Source organism: Chenopodium quinoa, unplaced genomic scaffold (genome assembly GCF_001683475.1).
Source record: "Chenopodium quinoa cultivar QQ74 unplaced genomic scaffold, ASM168347v1, whole genome shotgun sequence".
Taxonomy (NCBI): domain Eukaryota; kingdom Viridiplantae; phylum Streptophyta; class Magnoliopsida; order Caryophyllales; family Amaranthaceae; genus Chenopodium; species Chenopodium quinoa.
Genome location: NW_018743828.1, coordinates 1,549,938 through 1,572,529, shown reverse-complemented (window position 1 = coordinate 1,572,529; position 22,592 = coordinate 1,549,938). Strand labels below are relative to the sequence as shown.

Sequence of the window (22,592 nt, the reverse complement as noted above, 5' to 3'; positions counted from 1 at the left end):
TCACTAGCACACTCCCATCTTTATTTCATTATTACTCACAGAATCAATGTAATCATATGCTTAATAGTCTCTGTGAATTAATTTTATTTATTACGCCTTCAGCCAAGCCTTGGTACTTAATATTTCAAGCTTTTTGTTCATTTGGTTTCATCACCTCAAATGTATACATGACTAGAGGCAGTAGTGTTGCTAATAGTTTGAGGCAGGGCCTGAGCCTGCTTGTTTTGCTCTTGTTTGTGAACACTGATTATCCTTAAGATCTTAATGAATGATTTGCCTTGCTATTTTTAAAAAAATATTTTAAGATTTCTAATATTTAATCCATTTAATTATATCCCCGTAAAAAATAAAAAAAAAATTCCATTTAATTATATAAAAAAGTTTGTAAACGGTTCGATTTAGAAGCGGTTTGGTTCATAAACGGTTCGCTTTATAACCAGTTTGGTTTACAATTAGTTCGGTTTTTAAATGGTTCGGTGCAAACGGGTAGCAGTTCGCTAACGGTTCGGTGTAAGCGGTTTTTTTGCCAGTTTAAACGGTTTCGGGTTGGAACCGGTTTCGGGTTAGATACAGTTCGGTTCTTTTTCGGTTCGGTTTTCTTTTAGTTCGGTTTATATTCGGTTCGGTTTGTTAACGGGTTCGGTTCTTATACGGTTTAACATTATTCGGGTCGATTCGGTTTCGGGTTTACTAAAATACGGTTCGGGTCGGTTTTCGATTTAAAAAAAATCGGTTTTTAATCGGTTCGGTTCTCATTTGGGTCGGTCGGTTTCGGGCAGTTAAACAGTTTCGGTTTGAAATTTGACAACACTTAAAACTATATTGTTTGAATGTAGTAAGTTTTTCTATGGAAGGATTTGTACAAAATGTTTTATACGTAAAGATTTGTGTAGGCTTGGAAAAGAAGTTAATATTTCAGTTACAATCAGACGGGAATCATTTTTACGACAGCTACAATAGATCGATGGACCCTCTTGTCGAAGAAAAAGCTACAAAACACAATGATATAACAGAGAATATAAAAAATGTTTGATATACAGCGATAAACGTAGCTTTGTTGAAGGAAAGTTTTTATATGATTCAATCTTTAATACGAGTATAATATGTTAGATTTAATTTGATTCAATCTTTAATATATATATATGTTAGATTTAAATCTTCTTGTAGATGTCGTGACTTTTTGCAGATCTTTTTTCAAGAAAAAAAAAATGTTTACAATTGAGCCTTATTATAAGTCATAACTTGAATTTCTCTTAATTGGTAGGATATTCCTATTGGTTTTGGTCCTTCTTAACCCTAACTGAGATCTAACTGAATTTGAAATGACCTGATTTAAAGTCTATTAAATCCATTTTGACCCAAATAAACCAAATTAAATTTGAATCCGAGCTTAATTGAACTCGATATGACTCGAACCGAATTCGATTTTTACCTGATCATACCTTGACCCACCTTTGACTTGAATATAATTAAGCTTGATTCGACTTGATTTGGTTTGTTAAGATAAAATGACCCGTCAGAACCCGATTCAAACACCTCGACCCATCGCGGGCTAACCTAAACTCCATCTGGGTACCCAATTTGACACTGAAAATTTTACCCTACACCCTAGTGTAAGGTGTGTTCCCTACACCCCCCCTATGCTACGTCGTTTTGTAGCTGGTATTGAGTTCTCATGTGCAGCTTCTTTCCTTTTGCGATTCTTTCCTTTTTTTTTTTTTTTTTTTTTTCCTTTTTTTCTTTTTTTCTTTTCTTCCTCTTTTTTCCTTTTTCCTTTGATTCTTATTATTCAATTTATGTATATATATGATTTTAAACCCTATTTTTTCTCTCTCTTCAATTGATCAACCAACCTCCATTTTTGATCTACATTTTTCTCTCGCTAATTCATCTTCTTCATTTGATTTTTTGAACGAATTCGTTAATTGTTACCGATCATCAATGGCGAATTCTGCATCTGGAGATTGCGTTGATTTTGATCGCGATTGCGAGCGTGTGTTTCCTTCTGGACTTCGTTTCGTTGATTCGTTTGTGCAACAATGTGAGTAATTGTGATCATAATTTTTCAATTTTTAATTATCCCTAATTTGTTCTGTTATAATGCTCTGTTAATTTGAACTTAATTGATGTATTATTATTCACTTTCGATTTTTGAATTTACTACTTTGATTACATTATGATGAACGTTTTTGGATTGTTGTACTTTGTATGAACATTTTGTTGCTTCATTTGTTGTTTCATTTGTTGTTTTCTCTGTGTTTTAGAATTGTGTGTTTTTGTCGTATATTTTGTAGATTATACTTTCAATTAATCGTTTATGTTTTCTTATTCATTGTTACTAATGTGTTTATGTTCAGTCTTAAAGTCATTTTTGATCATTTATTTTTACATTTTTATATCGATATTATGTGTAGTGGTAAATAATGAAAATATTGTTCAAAATATTATGTGCTGAAATTCTTTTTGCAATTGATCATGTGCTGTTTTGATATTGAACATTTTACTTATTTGTTATTGTTCATTCATGAAACTCTTTATGATCATTTATAATTGTATATTGTGCAGTGGAAAAAAATGATGATATTATGTATTTAGAAGCAGAACAGTCTGAATTAAAGGATAAAGAATTTAAATCTGAAGATGAAGCTTTCGAAGCGTATAATGAATATGCTTTTAGGAAAGGTTTTGGAATTCGAATTGGGAAGAGTAAGAGAAGAAGAGATGATTCTTTTTTGATGAAAAGATTTGTTTGTTGTAATGAGGGATTCAAAGATAATAAGTGTAAGAATAAAAGGATTTATGAGAAGTTGGATCATCGAACTGGTTGTTTAGCTTTTGTGCAGTTTCATATTGATCATTTAGGGGTCTATACATGTACAAGACATGAAATGGTTCATAATCATGCTATGATTCCTCCTGAAAAAAGGCATTTGATAAGGTCTCAAAGAGATGTGAATAAAGAGCAGCTTCTTTTCATTTCAACAATGAAATTGAGTGGAGTCAAAGTTACTGATTCTTTGAGGGTTCTAAAGAAGGAGGTTGGGGGATCTCCTAATCTTTGTTTTACTGCTTCTGATGCTTATAATGCATTGTCATCTGAAAAAGCTGCCCAAATTGAAGGATGTGATGGTAACCAATTGATTAAATATTTTGCCAAGAGACATGTGGATGAGACAGATTTTTATTATGATTTTGAACAAGATGATAGTGGTGCTTTAGTTAGTTTTTTTTGGCGTGATGGTAGGATGATGAGAGATTATCATTACTTTGGAGATTTGTTGGTTTTTGATACAACTTATAGAACTAATAAATATGGAATGATATGTGCTCCATTTGTTGGGATGAACCATCATGGTAACAATGTCATGTTTGGTATGGGTTTTATTCTTAATGAGCGCACCGAGTCTTTTGATTGGTTGTTTGATACATTTTTGCACTCAATGGGGAGGAAAAGTCCCATTACAATTATGACTGATCAAGCACAAGCGATTGCAGCGGGTATAAGAAACATTTTTCCTTCAACTGTTCATCATCGTTTATGTGTATGGCATCTTGAACAAAATTCTAAGAAACACATTGGAGCATTGAGAGCTTTGGAAGGCTTTACAGATTTGTTTGGATATCTTTTGAAGTATTGTGAAACTCCTGCTGAATTTGAATATTTCTGGAAAAGGTAAATTATTGTTTTTTATATTTATTTTTTATTTTTATTATGTGATATATTTGATTATTATGTGATATATATATGAACATTTAGTGTTTTACATATGATCATACAATTTACTTTGTTATGTATGTTATCATAATATTATTAGTGTCCATATTGTTTATGATCATTATTCTTTACACAAATGTACATATTTTAATTTATATTTTGTTCATTTTTAAATTAATATATGATCATTTCTGTTATACAGGATGTGTGATAAATACAAATGTGAAAATGATGATTGGTTATGTGATTTGTATAAAATAAAGGAAATGTGGTGTCCTGCTTATTCTAAGAAGTATTGGTCTGGTGGTATATTGTCTTATCAACGTAGTGAAACTACTAATAAGTCAGTTTCACAACGTCTTAATAAGACTCAAGGTTTATGTGATTTTTATCATGTTTTTCTTGATGTCATTTCTGAGTGGAGAAGTAAGGAAGGTGCAAGAGATTACAATACTCTGAGGGGTAATAGGCACCTAGCTTTTGCTAATATTGGTATATTAGTTCATGCAAGATCATTGTACACTATTCAAGCTTATGTTCTTTTTGAAGAGGAGTTCATTAGGGGGACAGCTTATGATCATGTTGATAATGGTTTGCGTTTTCCAGAATATTCATATCTTCTTTGGAGGCCTGGGAAGGATATAATTAAGCATGAAGTTGTTTTTAATAAGGAAACACATGCAATTTGTTGCACATGCATGTACTTTAGTGAGACTGGTTTACTTTGTTCTCATTCTCTTCGAGTATATCATTTGCATTGTGTGCGTAATATTCCACAAGAGTATATAATGAAACGATGGACAAAGGCTGCCATGTGTAGTCATGGTATTGAAGAACCTACTTTGAGGACAAATGTTGTGGCTACTAGTGTTTGGAGGTCACAAACAATCAGAAAGTTTGTTAAGTTGATAACAAGTTGTCAGAATTCTTTGAATGCAAGGGCAGAGGTTGAGTGTTATTTCAATCTGTTAAAAGAAAAGGTTGAGAGTGTATCAGGTGTAATTGACTTTAGTGAACCTGTTAAAGAGGTTGAAATTGTTGATCTTGAGATCAAGAATCCTCCAAAAGCTAGGCCTAAAGGTGAGAGGAATGTAAGGCCTAAGAGTACCTTGGAGAAGCAGTGTAACAAGGCAAAGGGTAATTTCAAGAGGAAAAAGTCTCTGTACACTCCTTACAAAAGGGGTATAGGGCAAGCAGTTGTACAGGTATATGATCATTTCATATTTTCAAATTGATCATTTCAGTTTTCGTAAATGATCATTTATGTTTTTTTTTTAAATAGGAACTTGATGAGAACGGTTGTGCTGTTACTTATGCTAATTCTATTAGTGATCCCATTGAATTGATTGTTTTGAGCAATAAACGGGCTCAGGTAAATTCAAATGTGCCAAAAAAAACATTTTATTTATATTTTATTAATATTGATTTTTATAATTTAAAAATATAGGTCGGCTTAAAATCAGCTGTTGTAGAAGAAATTCCTTCTAGTTCTAAGGAATCAAATCATAGTATTTCCAATGATTTTGATCAGGTATATGAACATTTATGATCTATATTATAATTTTTTTTTATTTAATTTTTTATTTTTTATATTTTTTTTTGGTTTTTTTGTAGGCTACTGGTGAAAGCTCTCTTTCATCTATCATATCTATTGATGTTGATATTTCATCTATTGCTAAGGTTTTTTTTTTTCCATATTTGTTTGTATAAGTGTTTGTAACTGATCATATACTGGTTTATTAATGATCAATTTAATTTTTTTAAAGGCGAAGGATTTAAATCTTGAAGGTGTTTCTGCTGTTCAACCTTGTTCTAATTTTGGTGCAAATGAAGGTGCTTCTGGTGTTAAAACTTACTCTCAAATTAATCCAAGAGTTCCAATTCATACTAGTGCGTCAACAAAATCTCCTGTTGTTATTCAACCTACTGTTCCCAGGAATGTTCAAAATCAAACTCAGAATTGTTCAAACACCAATCCAGAAATGATCATATCCAACTCCAGGAATGTTCAATCAACAAATGTTCAAGTTATTTCTCCTACGGTTCAAATAAATGATCAAGGATTTCCTGTTCAGAATGTTCAAGTTACTCCTCCCACAGTTCAAAGAAATGATCAAGGTGCTCGTGTTCCAATTCTTCAATCAAGAAATGTTCAATTAGGTTCTAAAAAGATTTCTTCTAAATATGATAGGTTGTTAGCCTTTTTTGATACAAGTGTAGCTAAACGTTTGGCTAATAAAGATAAATAATTAGTATTCCAGAACTTTATAAACATTAGACTTTTTTGTAATGTTGATTTAATTACTATTTTGTAATTTTGAATTTTCGATCTATTATATAAAAAACTTTCATTCAAAGATTAAAATGAAATATCAATTACAATAATATTAAAATAAAATCCATAAGTCTACTTCTAAAAAAAAAAAATAGTCATATATAAGAAATGAACATATACATAGTTGTAAATGAACATTTGAAACTACAAAGTTGCAAATTTTCTAGCTTTCCTTCTATTTGCTCTTGATTCAGTGTTTTCTTCAAATAACATCAGTTCTGCTGTGTATTGGAGCCTTAGATTTCTAATTTGTTCCACCTGTTGAACAAAATGAATTGTCAAATTTTAATTAAACAATCTTTACTGTTTCATAAATGAATATTATATCTTAAATAATTGATCATTTATAACTCTTACATTGTTTGGTTTTAAATCACAAATCCAGCTCTCATTAGGATCAGCAGTGAAGGTTTCCATATGCTTCATAATGTAAACTCCACAGTTTGTATAGTCATTGTTGCTACGCCATTTCATCTTTTCCAAAACAACTGTGTAGTCTTCAATTCTTTTTGCATCTTGATATCCAAGGTGTTTCATGTACTCTGCCAATCCTTTTAACTGATAGAAAAAAGAGTAAAAATTGTTTAGAAGTTTGTATTGTGATGAAGACATGAACAATTAATAAAATATAATTGATCATGTAGTCAACTATAAATGAACATATTATCTCACCATCATTTTTGGTTGTTCTTCATATTTTGCTTGGACTGATACCTTTTTTGGTAGTTTTCTATTGTCAATTATATGAATTTTGTCTTCTATATGATTGACGCACAACAGAAAAAAATGTTGAGAAGTTGATACTGGGAAGAAGACCTGAACAAATTATATAATGTTATTGGACAATATATTGAAGGTAATTGAACATTTGTATTAAACAAGAATTAATACCTGTTTATATCCAACAATGCTGTCAATTTTATTCAACTTCAGTTCATTGTCAATTCTTTCTATGAAGGCATTAATTCTTGTCTTCATTGATGATCCTTCTTGACAAACTCTATTTGTGCACATAATGTGCTGTTGAAATACAAACAAACATATAGAAGTTAAATGAATTTTTAGCAATTATTTATCATAGGAAAATAGAATCAATAATATAAAAAAAGAAGAAAGACTAACATGAAGCACTGTTGAGAAATAAATCTTGTTTCTCGGCTTTTTATGATTAAGAAACCTTGCCCATCCATCTATGACACAATTTGTCACTTCAACATCATCTCCAAGAGTTTTCATTTCATTTCTATTGATGAGATTCAAGCCATCATAGTATAAGAGTGCACTGCATTATGAACATTTAATAATATGAATGTGAACATATTTTTATAAAAGATATTAAACCTTAAGTTTAATTAGTGTAAGTAATTACCTTTCATCTTTTCCACCAAGAGCAAAGTCTACTGCAATTTGGTTCATGGCTTTCTCATCTTTAAACAGATCCTTGTACTTGACCAAGTAAGGAGATCGGAAAGCAGGAGGAAGTGTTTTCTTTTCGCGTTTTGGTCTTGTTGTTCAATATAAAATATTGTTAAATTAAGAAAATTATGAGGAACATAAATGAACATTTGAGTGTATATAAATAAATTTGAAATTATACCTTTCAACCTTTTCCTTTTCAGTTTTTTTCTTCTTTTCTGCAATTGACTTTTTCTTATCATCATTCCTGGTCATATTACATAACACAAATGTACATTTAGGTATATGAAAATGTTCATTATTATTTTTGAACATTTACTTAATATAAATAATGTACCTTTTTGTGACTTTTGAGGATGAAGCAACAATCTTCTTGTTTTCACTGAAAAGTGAAACAATGTCAGTACATATTAATAAAATAAAAGCTTCTTATGTAACACCCTGAATCATTTTCAATTCATAAAATGAAAGATATTGATTTAACATAAACCTATTGATTTAACATAAACCACACATTCATATTACATATTCAACAAAATAATGTTCACACACATACAATAGTTTGAGAAACACCAGTTTCAAGTTACAACACGATAGTAACATAAGTTAAATTGTTCCATCTAGATATTTTATCCTACACCATTACATAACCCTAATAGTAAGACATGTCTTCAGGATTTTACCCCTCCACTTTTTCATCATTTTTTGTTTTTTCAAAAACATCTTCCTTGTTTTGTTTTCCACCTCCAACTGTGTTTTTTGGATCATCACTTTTTTCACCACCATCTGACCTAGGGTCAGCATCAACCACTGAACCAGATCCTGCATCTAAGAAAAAATTTAATTAGATATAATATAATTTCTTTGTAAATGAACATTTGAGTATTTATAATTGAACATTATACCTGTTCTAGGCAATCCTTCATTATCTGACCTAGTGTCAGCATCAAGTTTTGAACCAGTTGCTGCGTCTAACAAAATAATACAATTAATAATGAATATTTCTTGTTTGTAAATGAACATTTTACACTTTTTAATTGAACATTATACCAGTTCTAGAAAATTCTTCAATTCTTTGTTCTGAAGCTGCTGAAGTTTTACCCACATCCTTTTCTCCAGCTGTATTATAAATCATCATTTTGGAGATACACTAAGTTAATAGTATTTACACATAATAATTAGAAATGAACATTTCTACTTAAGTTTATGTACATTATTATTAAATATATGAACATATTACCATTTGTTGAAATTATTGGTTGTTCAATTATATCACCAAGTGTTGAAAAGGTGGGCCCTGTTTCTGTTTAGGACAATTTAGACCACAAATTTAGAATTTTTCATATAAAAATTAGGATATATAGTCTCTTTTAGTTAGAATTTACCAATGGCTGGAGAAGGTGGAGTCAACCCCAAGCTGAAAGCTTTTCTGATGTCATATTCTTGTTCTTTTTCCTTTCCCTTTTTGGTTAATTTCTTCCCAGTCATTTGCTTCTCAGTTGTTTGCTTTTCAGACCCTTGCATCAGATTCTTCTCAGCTTGTGCAAGTGCATTTAGGAAATCCTCACTGCCAAAGAATTCTTCATCTTGGCTTAGAATTGATGGTTCCCTAGCTACCACCTTTCCTAAAACTTCATCAACTTTTTTCACCAAGTCATTTCCAGGGAAGATATCCTTTGCCTTCACCAATTTTGAAGAAAGCTTTGACAGGTTTGAACAAGTTGTTTTTACCAGGGAAACAAAATCATCCATAAAAACCTATATGAATGAATATTAAAAATTATGCAGTTGAACATTTCAGATTATACAAATGAACATTTATGTTAACAAAAGTGATCATTTTATAACCTTAGGACTTTCTTCAACTTCTGCAGCAATCCTTGGTAGAATTTTCCCTCTCCCAAATCCCAATTCTAATTCAATCTTCAACCTCTCAAGAACCATGTCTCTATTCCATGCAGATATGATAGGAATTGTTCTTGGAGGCCTTTTGTCTAACCTCTGAACTCTATCAAAATAGAACAACTACAAGAAAAAAGAAAACATGGAACAGAACATAAACAATAAAAAAAAGTGCATTTATTTAAATTTAAATGAACATCTTGTATCTAAGAATATACCATCAGAAATTGAAGAGGGCCTTTGTAGAACCCCTTGCCTTGCTGCTTTCTCCAATCAACATGACATTTGATAAGTGAGTCATATACAAACTGACACCAGTTCAAATTTTTTATGTTTTCTTTGTCCATCATAGAATAAAGAAATTTGAAATGGCATTGATTGTTTGATACACATTTCATCAAGCAGTTCACAGCCACTGCTAAAAAGTTAGTAATGAAATGTTCACTTGGTGGTCTGTTGTTGGTGAATTTATCATTTATGTATCCATTCACAATCTGCAAACAAAATGAACAAAACATTTATACTTTTGATCATTTAATGTATTTAAAATGAACATTTAAAACTGATCATACCTGACTCACTGATGGAGTTTTTCCTGACCATGATTTTCTCCATTTCTTCAGAAATTCTGCATACTCCTCACTAATTTTATCAGACTTTGGCTCAACAATTGGAATTTCTCCTGTAGGCAAGCCATAAACTACCCTAACATCCTCTACCTCAATTTCTATTTTTTCATTCTTTGGTAGTTCAAAATACTGGCTATTTTCTTCAAAACTTCCCAATAACCAGTTACAGAACTTTTGATCAAGTTGAGGTAAACTAATGTCAAGAAGTGATCCTAACCCTATATCAATAATTTGTTGTTTTTGGGTAGGTGTCATCTTTTTTATCCATGCAATGAACTTCACATGTCCTCCTCTCTTTGAAGATTTCTCTTCCTCAAATTCATCTTCCTGAATTTCCTCAACTTCATCAGTTTCTATTGCTTGAACCATTTCAGTTTTCATTTTCTTTTTTCTCCTACCTTCAATCTTTCCTTCATCATACAGTACCATCTTTTGCTCCTCCTTTTCAACCTTTGCCTTCACTGAATTCCCTTTCTTTGCCTGTTTCTTCCTTGGCTTTACTTCTTCCTCTTCCTCCTCTTCCTCCACCTCATAATCATCCTCACTGACAGGCTCTTCTTCTGCTCTATAAACTGACTCTTCACTATCATCATCACTGTCAGGATCTTGAGAGGGTTCATCTGATGGTACTTCTTGTATTTTTTTTCTCTTTCCAGCATTTCTCTTGGCAGGACTGACATCTGAAAATTAAATATATAATTTTGTTTAAGTATTGAAAATGTACAGTAAGCAAATGATAAAATGAACAAAATTGTTTTCTCAAATGATCATTCTATATATAGAAATTGAACATTTATAATATATCATTATATACCTGCTTTTCTTTTGCCAGCAACCTTAGAAGTTTTCTTCACTTCTAGAGTTTTCTTTTTCCCACCTATATATTGAAATTGAACATTAATGATATACCATCATAAATGATCATTCTATACATTAAGATTGAACATTTACCCTTTTTGCCTTGGTCTGGAGGATATTCAGCAGGAGCACCTGCCATTTTTTTTATTGGAGTAGGTGCTGGAGGTGGTGCATCAGCTTCCTTTTGAATAGGAAAATTCCTTGTAGACATTCTTCTCTTCTGTCCTATTTTTGCGGTTTCTTTAGCAGGCTCAACATCCTTCTTCAGGCTTCCCTTTTTAGATTCATCTAACAGAACATCTATTGTTTTTAAAAAAATTTATGTTAGTATATTTGAAAGTGTAATATTTATTGTGTAACAGAAAAGTATTATGATTACCTTGGCTCCTTGTAATTCTACCACTTGGCACAACAACAAGGCTTTTGTTTTTGTTTTTCCTTGCAACCATTTTGTATCTTGTTTTCATTTTGGTTGACTGATCACTTTTTTGTGATGATGGAGCTGTCTCCTCACTAAGTTTTGTGGAAACTTTATCATCATCTTGATCTAGAAGATAAGTTTCATCCTCAATTTGAACAAAATCAGGTGCAATTTGTGCTGCATATGAAATGATCAAATATAAAAGATTAAATAAACATTATTAAATTGGATGACAAAAGTTTACTATATACAATATAAATGAACATTTCAGGTAATGAATATGTACATTTTCCACTATTTACCTTTCGGATCTGTTGTCTTTGTAGACTCATCTTCCACTGTTTTCTCTTTAGGGATTTTCTCCTTTTCAGGCTCTTTTTTTCCCTCTTGTCCTTCTATGAAAATTTAATTAGTTAATATTTATATATTTTTTTAATCTTATTGAACATTCAATATTATGTAGATCCAATATGAACATTTTATGTAATAAAAATGTACATTTATAAATTTTTACCTTCTACATTTGTTGTCTTTGGAAAGACATCTTCCACAGTTTTGTCTTTAGGGCTTTTCTCTTTTTCAGTCCCTTTTTTTCCTTCTTGTACTTCTATTAAAATTTATTTAGTTAAAATTTAATTTTTTTAATCTTATTGAATATTTAATATTATGCTTTTCCAATATGAACATTTTTTGTAATAAAAATGTACATTTTAAAATTTTTACCTTTTTCCACAGTTTTCTCTTCTATTGGCCCTTTTTCTTTCTTTTTTGCTTCACCTTCAAAAGTAATAGTATTGTTAAAATTGATATTTATGACTATTAAACAAAAATATTCAATAAATATGATCATTTACCTTTCCTGATTTCCTTGCTTGCCTTTTCCATTCTTTTGAGATTTCTCATAATTCTGATTGTCGATTCTTTGTACTTTCTGTAAATGTATGATATTAACTTTGAAATATATTCATTAATTGATTAAATTAATTCAATTATTTAAATTTAAACATACTTTGGGTTTCTCTCTATGTCTAAATGTATTTCTTGCATCTTGTCCTTTAATGTTGTTATTCTTGAATCATCTTTGGGTTTTCTGATATTTCATTAAAAATATGTTTGAATTTACAATTTTGATTAGTAAATAAAAAAATGAACATATAACTTATATTACTATTGGCCATGAGCAAACTTTTTTGTACTGATTTTCAAATGAACATATAGTCTATCTAAATTGAACATTTAAGTTTTCTTACTTTTGGCCAAGACTATTCTTTACTGGATTGCTTTGCACTTTTGGTTGAACTTCTTCTTGCTTGCTGAAATCAATATTAAGAAATACTTTAAATAAAAAATGCACATAAATTGTACATAAAATATACTGTTATAAAAATGAACATTTGTTTATATAAAATTGATCATTAGTATACCTTTCATCCCTGCTCTCTTTGTCAGTTGTGTTATGTGTAGCAGACACACTCTTAGTTGTTGCATTAGTAGCAGGAATGTTCTCACTTTGTTCACTTAAAAAAAAACAGAATTATTTTATATAATATGATATTAAAGTATGAACTAATTTATACAATGAAGAAGATAATTAGTTATTTTGTATAAAGCTTTTATACCTTATTGTTTGATTTGTCTCTGGTGGTCTTGATTTTGACATAACAAATTTCACTCGAACCTTTTTTTTTTCACTAAAATTTTAAGAATTACCTAATAAGTTTGGTATATATATACAATGTACAATAATTGAATGTAAAAACAATTATTTTATACATATAAACTTACTTGTTTAAAGTGTATCTTTCATAACTATTACCATATTCATTTTGTTGTATAACCTTCTTTAGAGTTAATGGTTCAGATTTCCCATCTCTAAATTGAAGCAAGTGTATCACTCTAAATGGCACATCACTACATTATAAATTAATTACATGACATTAGTTTGAATGCATATCACTGAAATGATTATTATCATATTTATATATGTGCATGATGATTTAATGAAATGTATATTTGTTATTTAAATCTCAATGACTACTCAAATGAACAAATATACATATATGATCATAATTATATCTATAAATGAACATTATGAGTATCAAATATGATCATATACAATGATGTTTCAATGAAATGTACTTTTGTTTTTAAATCTCAATAAATACTCATATGAACAAATATAAATATATGATCATAACTATATCTATAAATGAACATTATGAGTATCAAATATGATCATATACAAATAACATATTAAACAAAGATAAAACCAATTTTATCAAATACAACTAGCATATTAGACATGAACATAATATATTCTGTAAATGACTAATTACCTTGGTAGTGGAGACATTGTTAAATCCGTACCAATTGACTTGTCAATATCTTTTAAAAGTTCCGGATCTACAATTGGATCATTTTGGCGGTTTTTTTTTCAATTTGTCTACTCTTGACTGAAGAGGTACATCATCATCATCGTCTCTGTTTTATTTAATAAATTGTTAATGTTTTAGTTATTTTCAGTAAAATCTTAGAACAATTACTACAATCGCAAAAAATTTTAACAAAAATTAGGTTTTACAAAAGTTAGGGTTCATACATTTCTTCAGAAATTTTCAACAAATTACTCGTCTGTGAAGTATTTTTCTCCAAAATCATACTACAATTGCAAAAAATTGAACAAAAATTAGGTTTCACACATAAAATCGCACTATAATTGTCATCGCAAGAATATGAACAAAATTACTTACTCTTTGGTAACATTTTGCTCTGATTTTCCAGTTTTATCTTCCATGTTCTTCTCTAAAGCGTTTTTTTGCAAAATCACTCTACAATCACAAGGAAAAGAACCAAAATTATGCTTCATACAAAAATTGTACTAAAATCGTAATCAAATGAACAAAATTACTTACTCTTTATCAAAATGCTGCTGCGATTGTTTAATTTCATCTCGAATATCAGACATTTGAAGTAATTATGAAGTGTTTTGAAGCAATTTTGCAATAATTTGAAGAGAATTTCGTTCCGATTCGACGGTGTTGATGAGAGAGAAATTCTACAAAAATGAAGAAGATGGTTTTTAGAGAGAGAATAATTTGATATGGATAGTTTTTTTTTTTTTACTGTGGTTAGTGGGGGTAGTTACTGTAGTTTGTGGGGGTAGGGGAAAAACGCAAAACGCTGCGTTTTGTAGGGGGTGTAGGTTATGGTACCTACACTAGGGTCTAGTGTATACTAATTAATTTGACACCTCTACCCAAAATGTTGAGTTTGGACAAATTTTCAAAAGCCCATAATTAAAAGTTAAGTCCATCCTGAATTTGGCCTGAAAACCCAATTATTCTTGACCTAAAATAACGGCTTTGAGCACGGTTTTTTTTTGGCCCAGAGATGATCCTAACCCAAAGCCATTGTCTGAAGAGGACCACTAAACTCAACCCGATCAAAACCGTTAATAATACGTAGTATTTAGGATGGAGTGACATTTTATAATACTCCATAACATTTACTATCAATAAAAAAAACTACGAATAATGCAAAAAGTCAAAGTATGCCAATTATTATAAACGGAGTTAGTAAAAAAAAAAACACGGTGAAGTTGTAATCAGTTGGGCACATGCAATTCTGCGAAATTGGAAGAAATGGTGGGCGAAGAAGAGTAACAGTAACCTCAGTTAAATGGAGAGAGGAGAAGAAGAAGAGAGAGAAAGTGCTTTTCCAAAACCCAAGAATACTACTAAAGCATCTGTCTTTTCCTTTTTACTTTCTCTCTCCTCTTTTTCTTTTCATTCCTTCCCTTTTTATTCATATTTACATTATTTACAAAATTAATTAATTAATTAATAAATGAAAATAATTCTGGGTTTGCTCCTTTAGATAGAGATAGCAGATCTACTACTACTCAGACACTACGTTGCTACTCACTTAGTCCTACTCTTGTCTCACTCTTCTTCTTTTTTCTTTTTATTAATAATTTTATATAAAAACATTGATGATTTTATTTGGAGAAATGTCCATCAAATTTTGAGTTTCTGCAGTTGAATTGTGTTTGTAAAATGGGGTCCGAGCAAAACAGATTTCCACAGCAAGAACGGGTAATCCCTTTTTCAATCTATGTCTTTTTTTTTTGTTTTTTGTTTTTTTTTGTTTGTTTGTTTTTTTTTTCGGTTTTCGTTGTTAATTTCAGATCTGATTTTGTTCATTTTTTTCCTGATTTTCCCAGATGTACATTTGCATTTGTTGTTTTGTATTTATTTTTGGTAAATTATTTTTTTTTTATTTTTATTTTTTTTATTTTTTTTTTATTACAGTATGTTTTTCTGTAAGAAAACCCAGAATTCTTGCCAATAAAATCCTTATTTTTTTTTCTTTTTTCTTTTTTCTTTTTTGAGGAGATGGGTTTAAATGTAGGAAAATGCACATTAATAATTATAATGATTCCATTAAAGATAGATATTATCTTCTGCTTTTGATGTTGATAGAGTGATTTTTTAAGGGGATGATTGGAATTCTGGATTTTGCTTTGTTTTAAGTATTATTATTACTTCTGGAGTTAACAGTAGTGTAAATTAAACTATCATATCTGGTTGATTTTGTTTTGCTACAGAAAATGCTGATTACTGATTCCCTTTTTTGATTTTTGGGTTTATTGCTTTTTAATAACCTTTTCTGGGTATCCTTAACGTCTGCTTCACTCTTTCAACCAGAGTTGCGGTCATTGATCGTATTTTATTGCATTGATACTTGTATACTGTTTTCATTGAGTGTGAGAATGAGATTAGGAAAAGATATAATGTAGTTAGGATGCTTAAAAATTATGCAGCAATGAATAATGTACGTCACCTTTGTGTTTTATGTCTGTAATAACTTTAAGACTTAAGTGTTATATGAGTGACAATAATCTTACGTCGTAATCCTCAAATACCAAATGATACTCCATGTCGAACAACTACGGAACTAGCTTATTTATCATTGTCTACGAAATTTGTATACCCATATCTTGTTATGTAAGGTAATTGAACTTTGGTGACTTGATTACAAACTCTAATCCATTGTTATTCTTCTCAGCGCAAGAAATGGGGAGGATGTTGGGGTGGACTCCCTTGTTTTGGAGCTCAGAAGGGTGGGAAACGTATTGTACCATCATCTCGTACACCTGATGGCAACACAGCTGCAAACCAGCCTAATGGGGCACAGGGTGTTGGGTTACCTAACCAACCTCCTTCATTGCCTCCACATCTTCTCGCTCCTCCCTCTTCTCCAGCCTCCTTCTCAAACTCGGCTCTTCCTTCAACTGCTCAATCACCGCGCTGCCACCTCTCGTTGTCTGCTAATTCTCCTGGGAACCCTTCCTCCACTATGTATGCAACTGGGCCATATGCTCATGAAACCCAACTGGTTACTCCCCCTGTCTTTTCAACCTTTACGACAGAGCCATCAACTGCACCTTTGACCCCTCCTCCAGAATTGGCTCACCTAACAACACCCTCTTCTCCTGATGTCCCTTATGCACAGTTCCTTTCGTCATCTGGGAAGGTCAATTATATGCCTGCTAATGATCTTCAAAACACCTATCCGTTCTCTCCTGGAAGTCCTGCTAGTAGTCTTAGATCACCTATTTCTAGAACCTCAGCTGACTGTTTATCTTATCCAGAGAGGGATTCCTGGGATACCTCCCTTTCCCCTGGAGGCGCAAAACATCCAAGAAATGCTTCAGGAGGATGGCATACTGACAGCGGCGCTCAATCTCAGACTTCAAACTTTTTCTGTCCTGCAACTTTTGCTCAGTTTTATCTGGACCAACCGCATTCTGGTGGGAGGCTAAGTATTTCTAAAGAGTCAGATGCCTACTCCAATGGAGCTGTGAATCAGAGCAAGCAAAACAAGAACAACAAGCAAGAAGTGGAGGAACTGGAAGCTTACAGAGCATCTTTTGGGTTTAGTGCTGATGAAATGATCACTACTACTCAGTATGTGGAAATATCTGATGTTATGGATGAATCATTCACCATGGTACCCTGCACCTCTAACAAGCCCCATGTAGAAGAAGCAACACTACTAAATTGGGGACGCGTGGGATCTAGAAAGTCAGAAAATTATTCTCCTGGTGATAAATCAACAAAGTCATGGTCAGATATGAATGGTAGAGCTCGACAGGGGACAGTTTCATCCAAACAATTTGAAGGTAAGTTATACTTTTTAATGCCTTCAATAGTTAATTTAAATTGATAGTTTCACTGCATGTGATGTAGGCACATAGTGCACCACTTCTATGGGTGGTTAAATCTAAATGGAGTAACAGGTCTGTGGAGATTTGGTCTTAGGTATCCTTCCTTTTCATGATCATGCAGAAAAAAAAAAAAAAAAAAGAGAACGTGTACAAATATGGTAAAATATACAACTATGATCATATCCTCTCATCATTAAAAGAGATAAATCCTTGAATTCTCTTTAAAATGTACTTTTCTCATAGATTTGATATATACTGTCATCTCCTTTTGTTGGTAACAGTATTGTAATAATCCCTCCGTCCCAAAAGGACAGCTTTCTTTGATATTTGCTTCAACATGTTGAGGTCTCTTTGAATACTAATATCTGGGAGTTAGTCGAGAAGTTCTCGTAATAAAAATTTTTAACACAGTCAAATTGGGGTAGCAAAAAAGTATAGACATTGTGTGATAGAGGGAGTAGATTTATAGTAGGTTTATTCATGGATATTTTCTTCCTCCGTGTTAGCTGTTTAAATGAGATAAATTACTGACGATTTATGGCAGGCCACAAGCCTCATATCTCCAAATCTCCAATATGATTTTCAAATACCTTGGTCATTTTGGCAATAAAAAAAACTAATTTACTTTTCCTAACCTTCATTTTCCCAATATAAAATACCCTTTCTATTGTGCATCTAATAACATTGGCCTAACCCTAAAAGGCCACGATTGCTGTTAATATTCCAGACAATAACTTCTTGTGTTATATGGAAAATTCCACTGGAAAAGGGATATGTTGTGAAAAAGACTAGTTCACTGTTTTGGTTGTTGAATTGGTTTTGTGGGTGAGAATTAGACGAAGCTTGTATATAATGTATAAACACTCCTTTGTTCTTTTAATGCATTAACATGCAGTTTCAGACCTGAAATTTGGCTTATAAAAAATCACATTGAAGCATCTTATATGAAACAGTGATCACTATTCTCTCTACATGTTTCTTTTTGGTTCGATTATCAATAAAAGGGATAGGGTGATGGGGGCAAGGAGAATGAACTATGAAGGAAGCTATGATAGGAAAATGAAGAATGACTGGTAACCCGGTCAAGAGTATGGTTTATTTGTAATCTGCAAATTATGATTATTTTAAGGTAGGTAAGGGAGTGAGAATATATTACTCATAAGAGTAGTAGTAGACTAGTAGTTGTGGCATTAATTTTTAATCCTACAACATTACTGTTTACAATATTAAAATCTTTTGTTTTCCCTTTTTTTCTTTTCTGCTCTTATGAAATCAACAAAAATAGAATAAAAAGCTCTTTAACATGCATCACAAAATTTCCAAATTTCTTATTGATTAATGATAATTATTCTTTTTACCTATATAATACTTGATTTCCTAATCAGTTGAGATATCAAACATCTCCATTTCTACTTCCCTTGTCCATTTTGTGCAATATAGTTGTTCCGTTCCCAACAATGTTGCGTGCTGTTATAACCTGGATTGTAAGACCCTCCTGTGTTTTTGGGTTTCAACTTTTTGGGCTGGGTTGAGGGTTTAGGATTAATGAAATTAAGGTACACTAATGATTGCGATTAATGTGATGAGATTGCATAAGCAGCACCTTGTGATTGTTGCATGATTCCTTGCAGCCATCATTTAAATAGTCATCATGGTATAAATCATATCAATTCATCGAAGTTTTTGAGCATGTAATTGGATTATACCTGAATATAAACTTCTTACTTAGTACCTTAAATAATTTATTAATCTTTATTAATTGAGGTTTTTACAAAAAAACTAATGAAGGGAACACCTCAATTTAATTTCATGGTTAGAGTAGTATACACAATATTCTGTGAGAGCTGTCATTTAGCCGATCTTTGCCAAGATTTGTTTAGAACCCAAAAAAAAAACTGAAGCATGCATCATGCTTCTTAGAATATATGAGGCTTTGCCAATTGATTGGGTTTTGAAATGCTATTCAGAATGCTATTTGTTCAGTGATATGATTTAAGGTTGGACTGAATTCTCTCCTAATTGGCAATATCACATTACTTGTCTGGAGAAAAATATATAGATATAGGAAAAGTCTTAGTTTATGCTAAATTAGGCTGAAGCATGACTTCTAGCCTGTTGAGGATTTTACTTTACCATTGACAGATTTCTCCTTTTTCCTTTTACTTAAGTGTACCCATCCTTCCTTTTCCTACTTGACATGGTTACTTGATTGGGAGATTTGGGACAGGAGTTGTCTTTAGCACAGACTCGTGATTATGTGGCTTATGTGCCATACATGGCAGGCCCAACTCTTTCTTTATTTGTAACTACGCAGATACTTCTGAATCAAGATCCATAATTGTTTTAGTAAGTACTTTTGGTTCTATAATATCGGTGTCCTCATTCTAGTGGTGGCGTGGTGCTGTTAGTAAAGGTATTTCATGTTGGGGTTATTTACATAGTTATAGTGATTGGGAGAAGGCTGTATGTAGCCTATTGGTTGACAACTTGAAGGATTGCTTTTACACGAGTATAATGTCCACAATTTACTTAAAAATAGATAGTGAGGAGAGTTTTTCATGTATATGTATGCTGAACAGTGGTGGGGACAGGGGGAGGAGAAGGAAAAAAACCTTGTATCCATATGTGTTTGCTTTTGATGAATAATTTAACTAGTACCTATTTGTAGCTTGCTATTACTATTGTACAAGTGTGACATTCTTGAATCTTGAGCCAGTCTTTAGATATTTAGGTGTAGAGTCACATGACTTATCATTTCATTGCCTATATAGCAGTTTATCTATGCTGATTTTAACTATCATCATTTTATGATTCAGATGAGCAACCTGGAAATGCCTCTGGCCGGAGTACACCAAGCAACCGTAATTTGACAGATGATGAAGAGATGTTTTCAAACATGGGGAAATCCAAAAAAAGCAGGAAGGTAAATATGGGTCTTTCTTGCTCGGATGCTGAGATTGAGTATAGGCGAGGGAGGAGCTTGCGAGAAGCTAGGGGAGACATCACATGGCATTAGTATTTAGTAGTTAGCTTTCGAACTGGTTATGTCGTCCTCAGCTTCCAAACCCCCAGAATCTGATGGCAATGTCTTCGAATCTGGCTTGAGTGTGTTTTTGTAAGTGGCAGCAGCATGAGTCTAATTTGTAACTGAGCTTAGCCTCTCTTATATAGGTGACTTGATGTTGCGCATTGTTGACATCTATTGATCTAGGTTTTGCAATTTGGTGTGCCCTGCCTCTTTTTAGCTTTCAGTAGCTGGTGTGGGAGAATTGTGATAGGCTGGGTTTTCTCGCAGTCAGTTGTAAGAAGCGAGATACTTGGAATTGTTCATATTTGAAGATAGTTGAAATTGGTTATGCATCTAGACCTAATACTGCTAATATAGTAATATGTATATTGATATTTCATTTTCTCCTGTTTTTTCGTTGTCAGCTCTGTTTTTCAAGTCCAATTTTGCAAGTGACTATTTTCATTAAATTTATAAAGAAACTGGTAGTTTGATCTCCTTGCACTATGCGGGTGGCCCGGCAGTGTGAAATTTTGAATATAGGTGCGTGCAGCCCGCCATTTACCTGATGGCCAGTGGCTAATGAGGTAGCTTTTGTCGGTGAGGTGGCTGATGTTTTCTGATCATGTGGCTGATGTTTTCTGATCATGTGGCTGATGTTATGTGGGGAGAGTGTTTTAAAATAATACCCTCTGATTTTTGGAGAGAATGATACTAAAGAAATACAAGTACTGAACTTGATGGTGCTAGTGTGCTACTATTTGGTATTTATTCTCTAAAATCAAGATGGGAGTGTTCTAAAGCCTTAAGGTTATTCTATAGACTACTCACTAAATAATAATTCGTAATAAATAATAAACACACAGGTTGAATTTTAAAGTTTCAAACATAAAAGTTTTCGAGTTCGAGGTTATTCTTTCCATCCTTGAGATTGAATAATTTCTCTTTATGATACAAAAAGATGGAGGCTAAGTTCCTTAATACAATACTTAATAAAAACTTTCCTTACACTTTTTTTTTTTGTTTTTTTTATGAAGGGAACAAACAAAGAAAACAGACAACTAATAAGACCAGGAAATAAAGTGACGACGACAATCTTGAGGCGCAAGCCAATTAGTCGGCGAGACCCATGAGCGAGGGACCTTCTTAATTCTATAAGCCGAAAGATCCCTTACTTCGTCTCGTATAGCCCCTAGCAACCAAACACAAGAGATATCATTCGCACACTCCCAAGTAAGAAGGGAAACCACCTAAGCACAATCCGTCAAAATCTGTAAACGAACAATCCCCTTATGTCTAGCCGCTCGAATCGCCCACAAGCACACTTGAGGCTCCACCTGAAGCGCCGACCCCGATCTCATGGCCCTAAGGCCACCACCGAACACCTGATCCGAGTGAAGATCCCAGAAAACCTAACCTACGCCTGTCGTATTATCATGAGCGTTCCAGGCCCCGTCAAGTAAAAGGCAACAATCTAAGGTATTAGAATCGGACCACCGGAGACAACCTGTCAGTGGAGGTAAAGAAGTAACCAAATGTCAATGCTTGGTTGGAATTTTGTGTTGAGAAGAGGCAGAAGCCTTTACACCCCTAGAAACCCAGTCCGGAGCCAAGTGAAAAATCAATGTCGGAGAAACCACTGCATGGCAAAAGACCTTGTGATTATGAGATAACCAGACAACCCACAAGAAGGAAATGAAATATGACAAACCATCCAAATCCTTTACATCTTTATAAGCTGCAACTGTATCTGTGAACCAAATATTAAATGTTTTATTTTGCAATGAAGCTCGAGAGATGGCCAAAGCACCACTAACTAACTAGTTAGAAACAAACGCACAATCCCGAAATAGGTGAAGTTGTTTCACAATTCTGATGACAAAAAACACAAACAGGAAAGACAAGCATCTCGCGGTGATAAAGATGATTCATTAGGGGCAAAGCGCCATGCAACAACTTCCAGACAATAACCTTCAATTTTGGAAGAAGAGTGTAATACCCCGTATTTTTAAGTCGTTATTAAATACGGAGTATGGATTTTCCGATATATTTTATCATACAAAATATTTATATGATAATT

General features: G+C 32.4%; 3 protein-coding genes across 6 annotated transcripts; 2 read left to right on the top strand and 1 right to left on the bottom strand.

Annotated features, from left to right (window-relative positions):
• The first annotated feature begins 1,623 nt into the window (after window positions 1-1,623).
• LOC110685569 (protein FAR1-RELATED SEQUENCE 7-like) lies at window positions 1,624-5,987 on the top strand. 4 transcript variants are annotated; one of them, XM_021862120.1, is made up of 7 exons: window positions 1,624-2,041; window positions 2,566-3,673; window positions 3,918-4,920; window positions 4,998-5,087; window positions 5,163-5,246; window positions 5,330-5,395; window positions 5,482-5,987. In XM_021862120.1, the coding sequence occupies exons 1-7, from the start codon at window positions 1,807-1,809 to the stop codon at window positions 5,962-5,964; spliced, it is 3,069 nt and encodes a 1,022-aa protein (XP_021717812.1). In that variant the 5' UTR covers window positions 1,624-1,806; the 3' UTR covers window positions 5,965-5,987. The 4 variants fall into 4 exon arrangements, with proteins under 4 accessions (XP_021717812.1, XP_021717814.1, XP_021717813.1 ...); XM_021862122.1 differs by lacking the exon at window positions 4,998-5,087; XM_021862121.1 differs by lacking the exon at window positions 5,330-5,395.
• A 128-nt stretch (window positions 5,988-6,115) lies between these two features.
• Window positions 6,116-7,777, bottom strand: LOC110685568. The gene is made up of 6 exons (XM_021862119.1): window positions 7,420-7,777; window positions 7,173-7,332; window positions 6,942-7,070; window positions 6,723-6,866; window positions 6,408-6,608; window positions 6,116-6,308 (listed from the first exon to the last, which is right to left on the bottom strand). The coding sequence occupies exons 1-6, from the start codon at window positions 7,464-7,466 to the stop codon at window positions 6,195-6,197; spliced, it is 795 nt and encodes a 264-aa protein (XP_021717811.1). The 5' UTR covers window positions 7,467-7,777; the 3' UTR covers window positions 6,116-6,194.
• A 7,080-nt stretch (window positions 7,778-14,857) lies between these two features.
• LOC110685567 (uncharacterized protein At1g76660-like) lies at window positions 14,858-20,924 on the top strand. Its single transcript, XM_021862118.1, has 3 exons — window positions 14,858-15,370; window positions 16,344-17,460; window positions 20,322-20,924. The coding sequence occupies exons 1-3, from the start codon at window positions 15,332-15,334 to the stop codon at window positions 20,519-20,521; spliced, it is 1,356 nt and encodes a 451-aa protein (XP_021717810.1). The 5' UTR covers window positions 14,858-15,331; the 3' UTR covers window positions 20,522-20,924.
• Window positions 20,925-22,592: the final 1,668 nt, after the last annotated feature.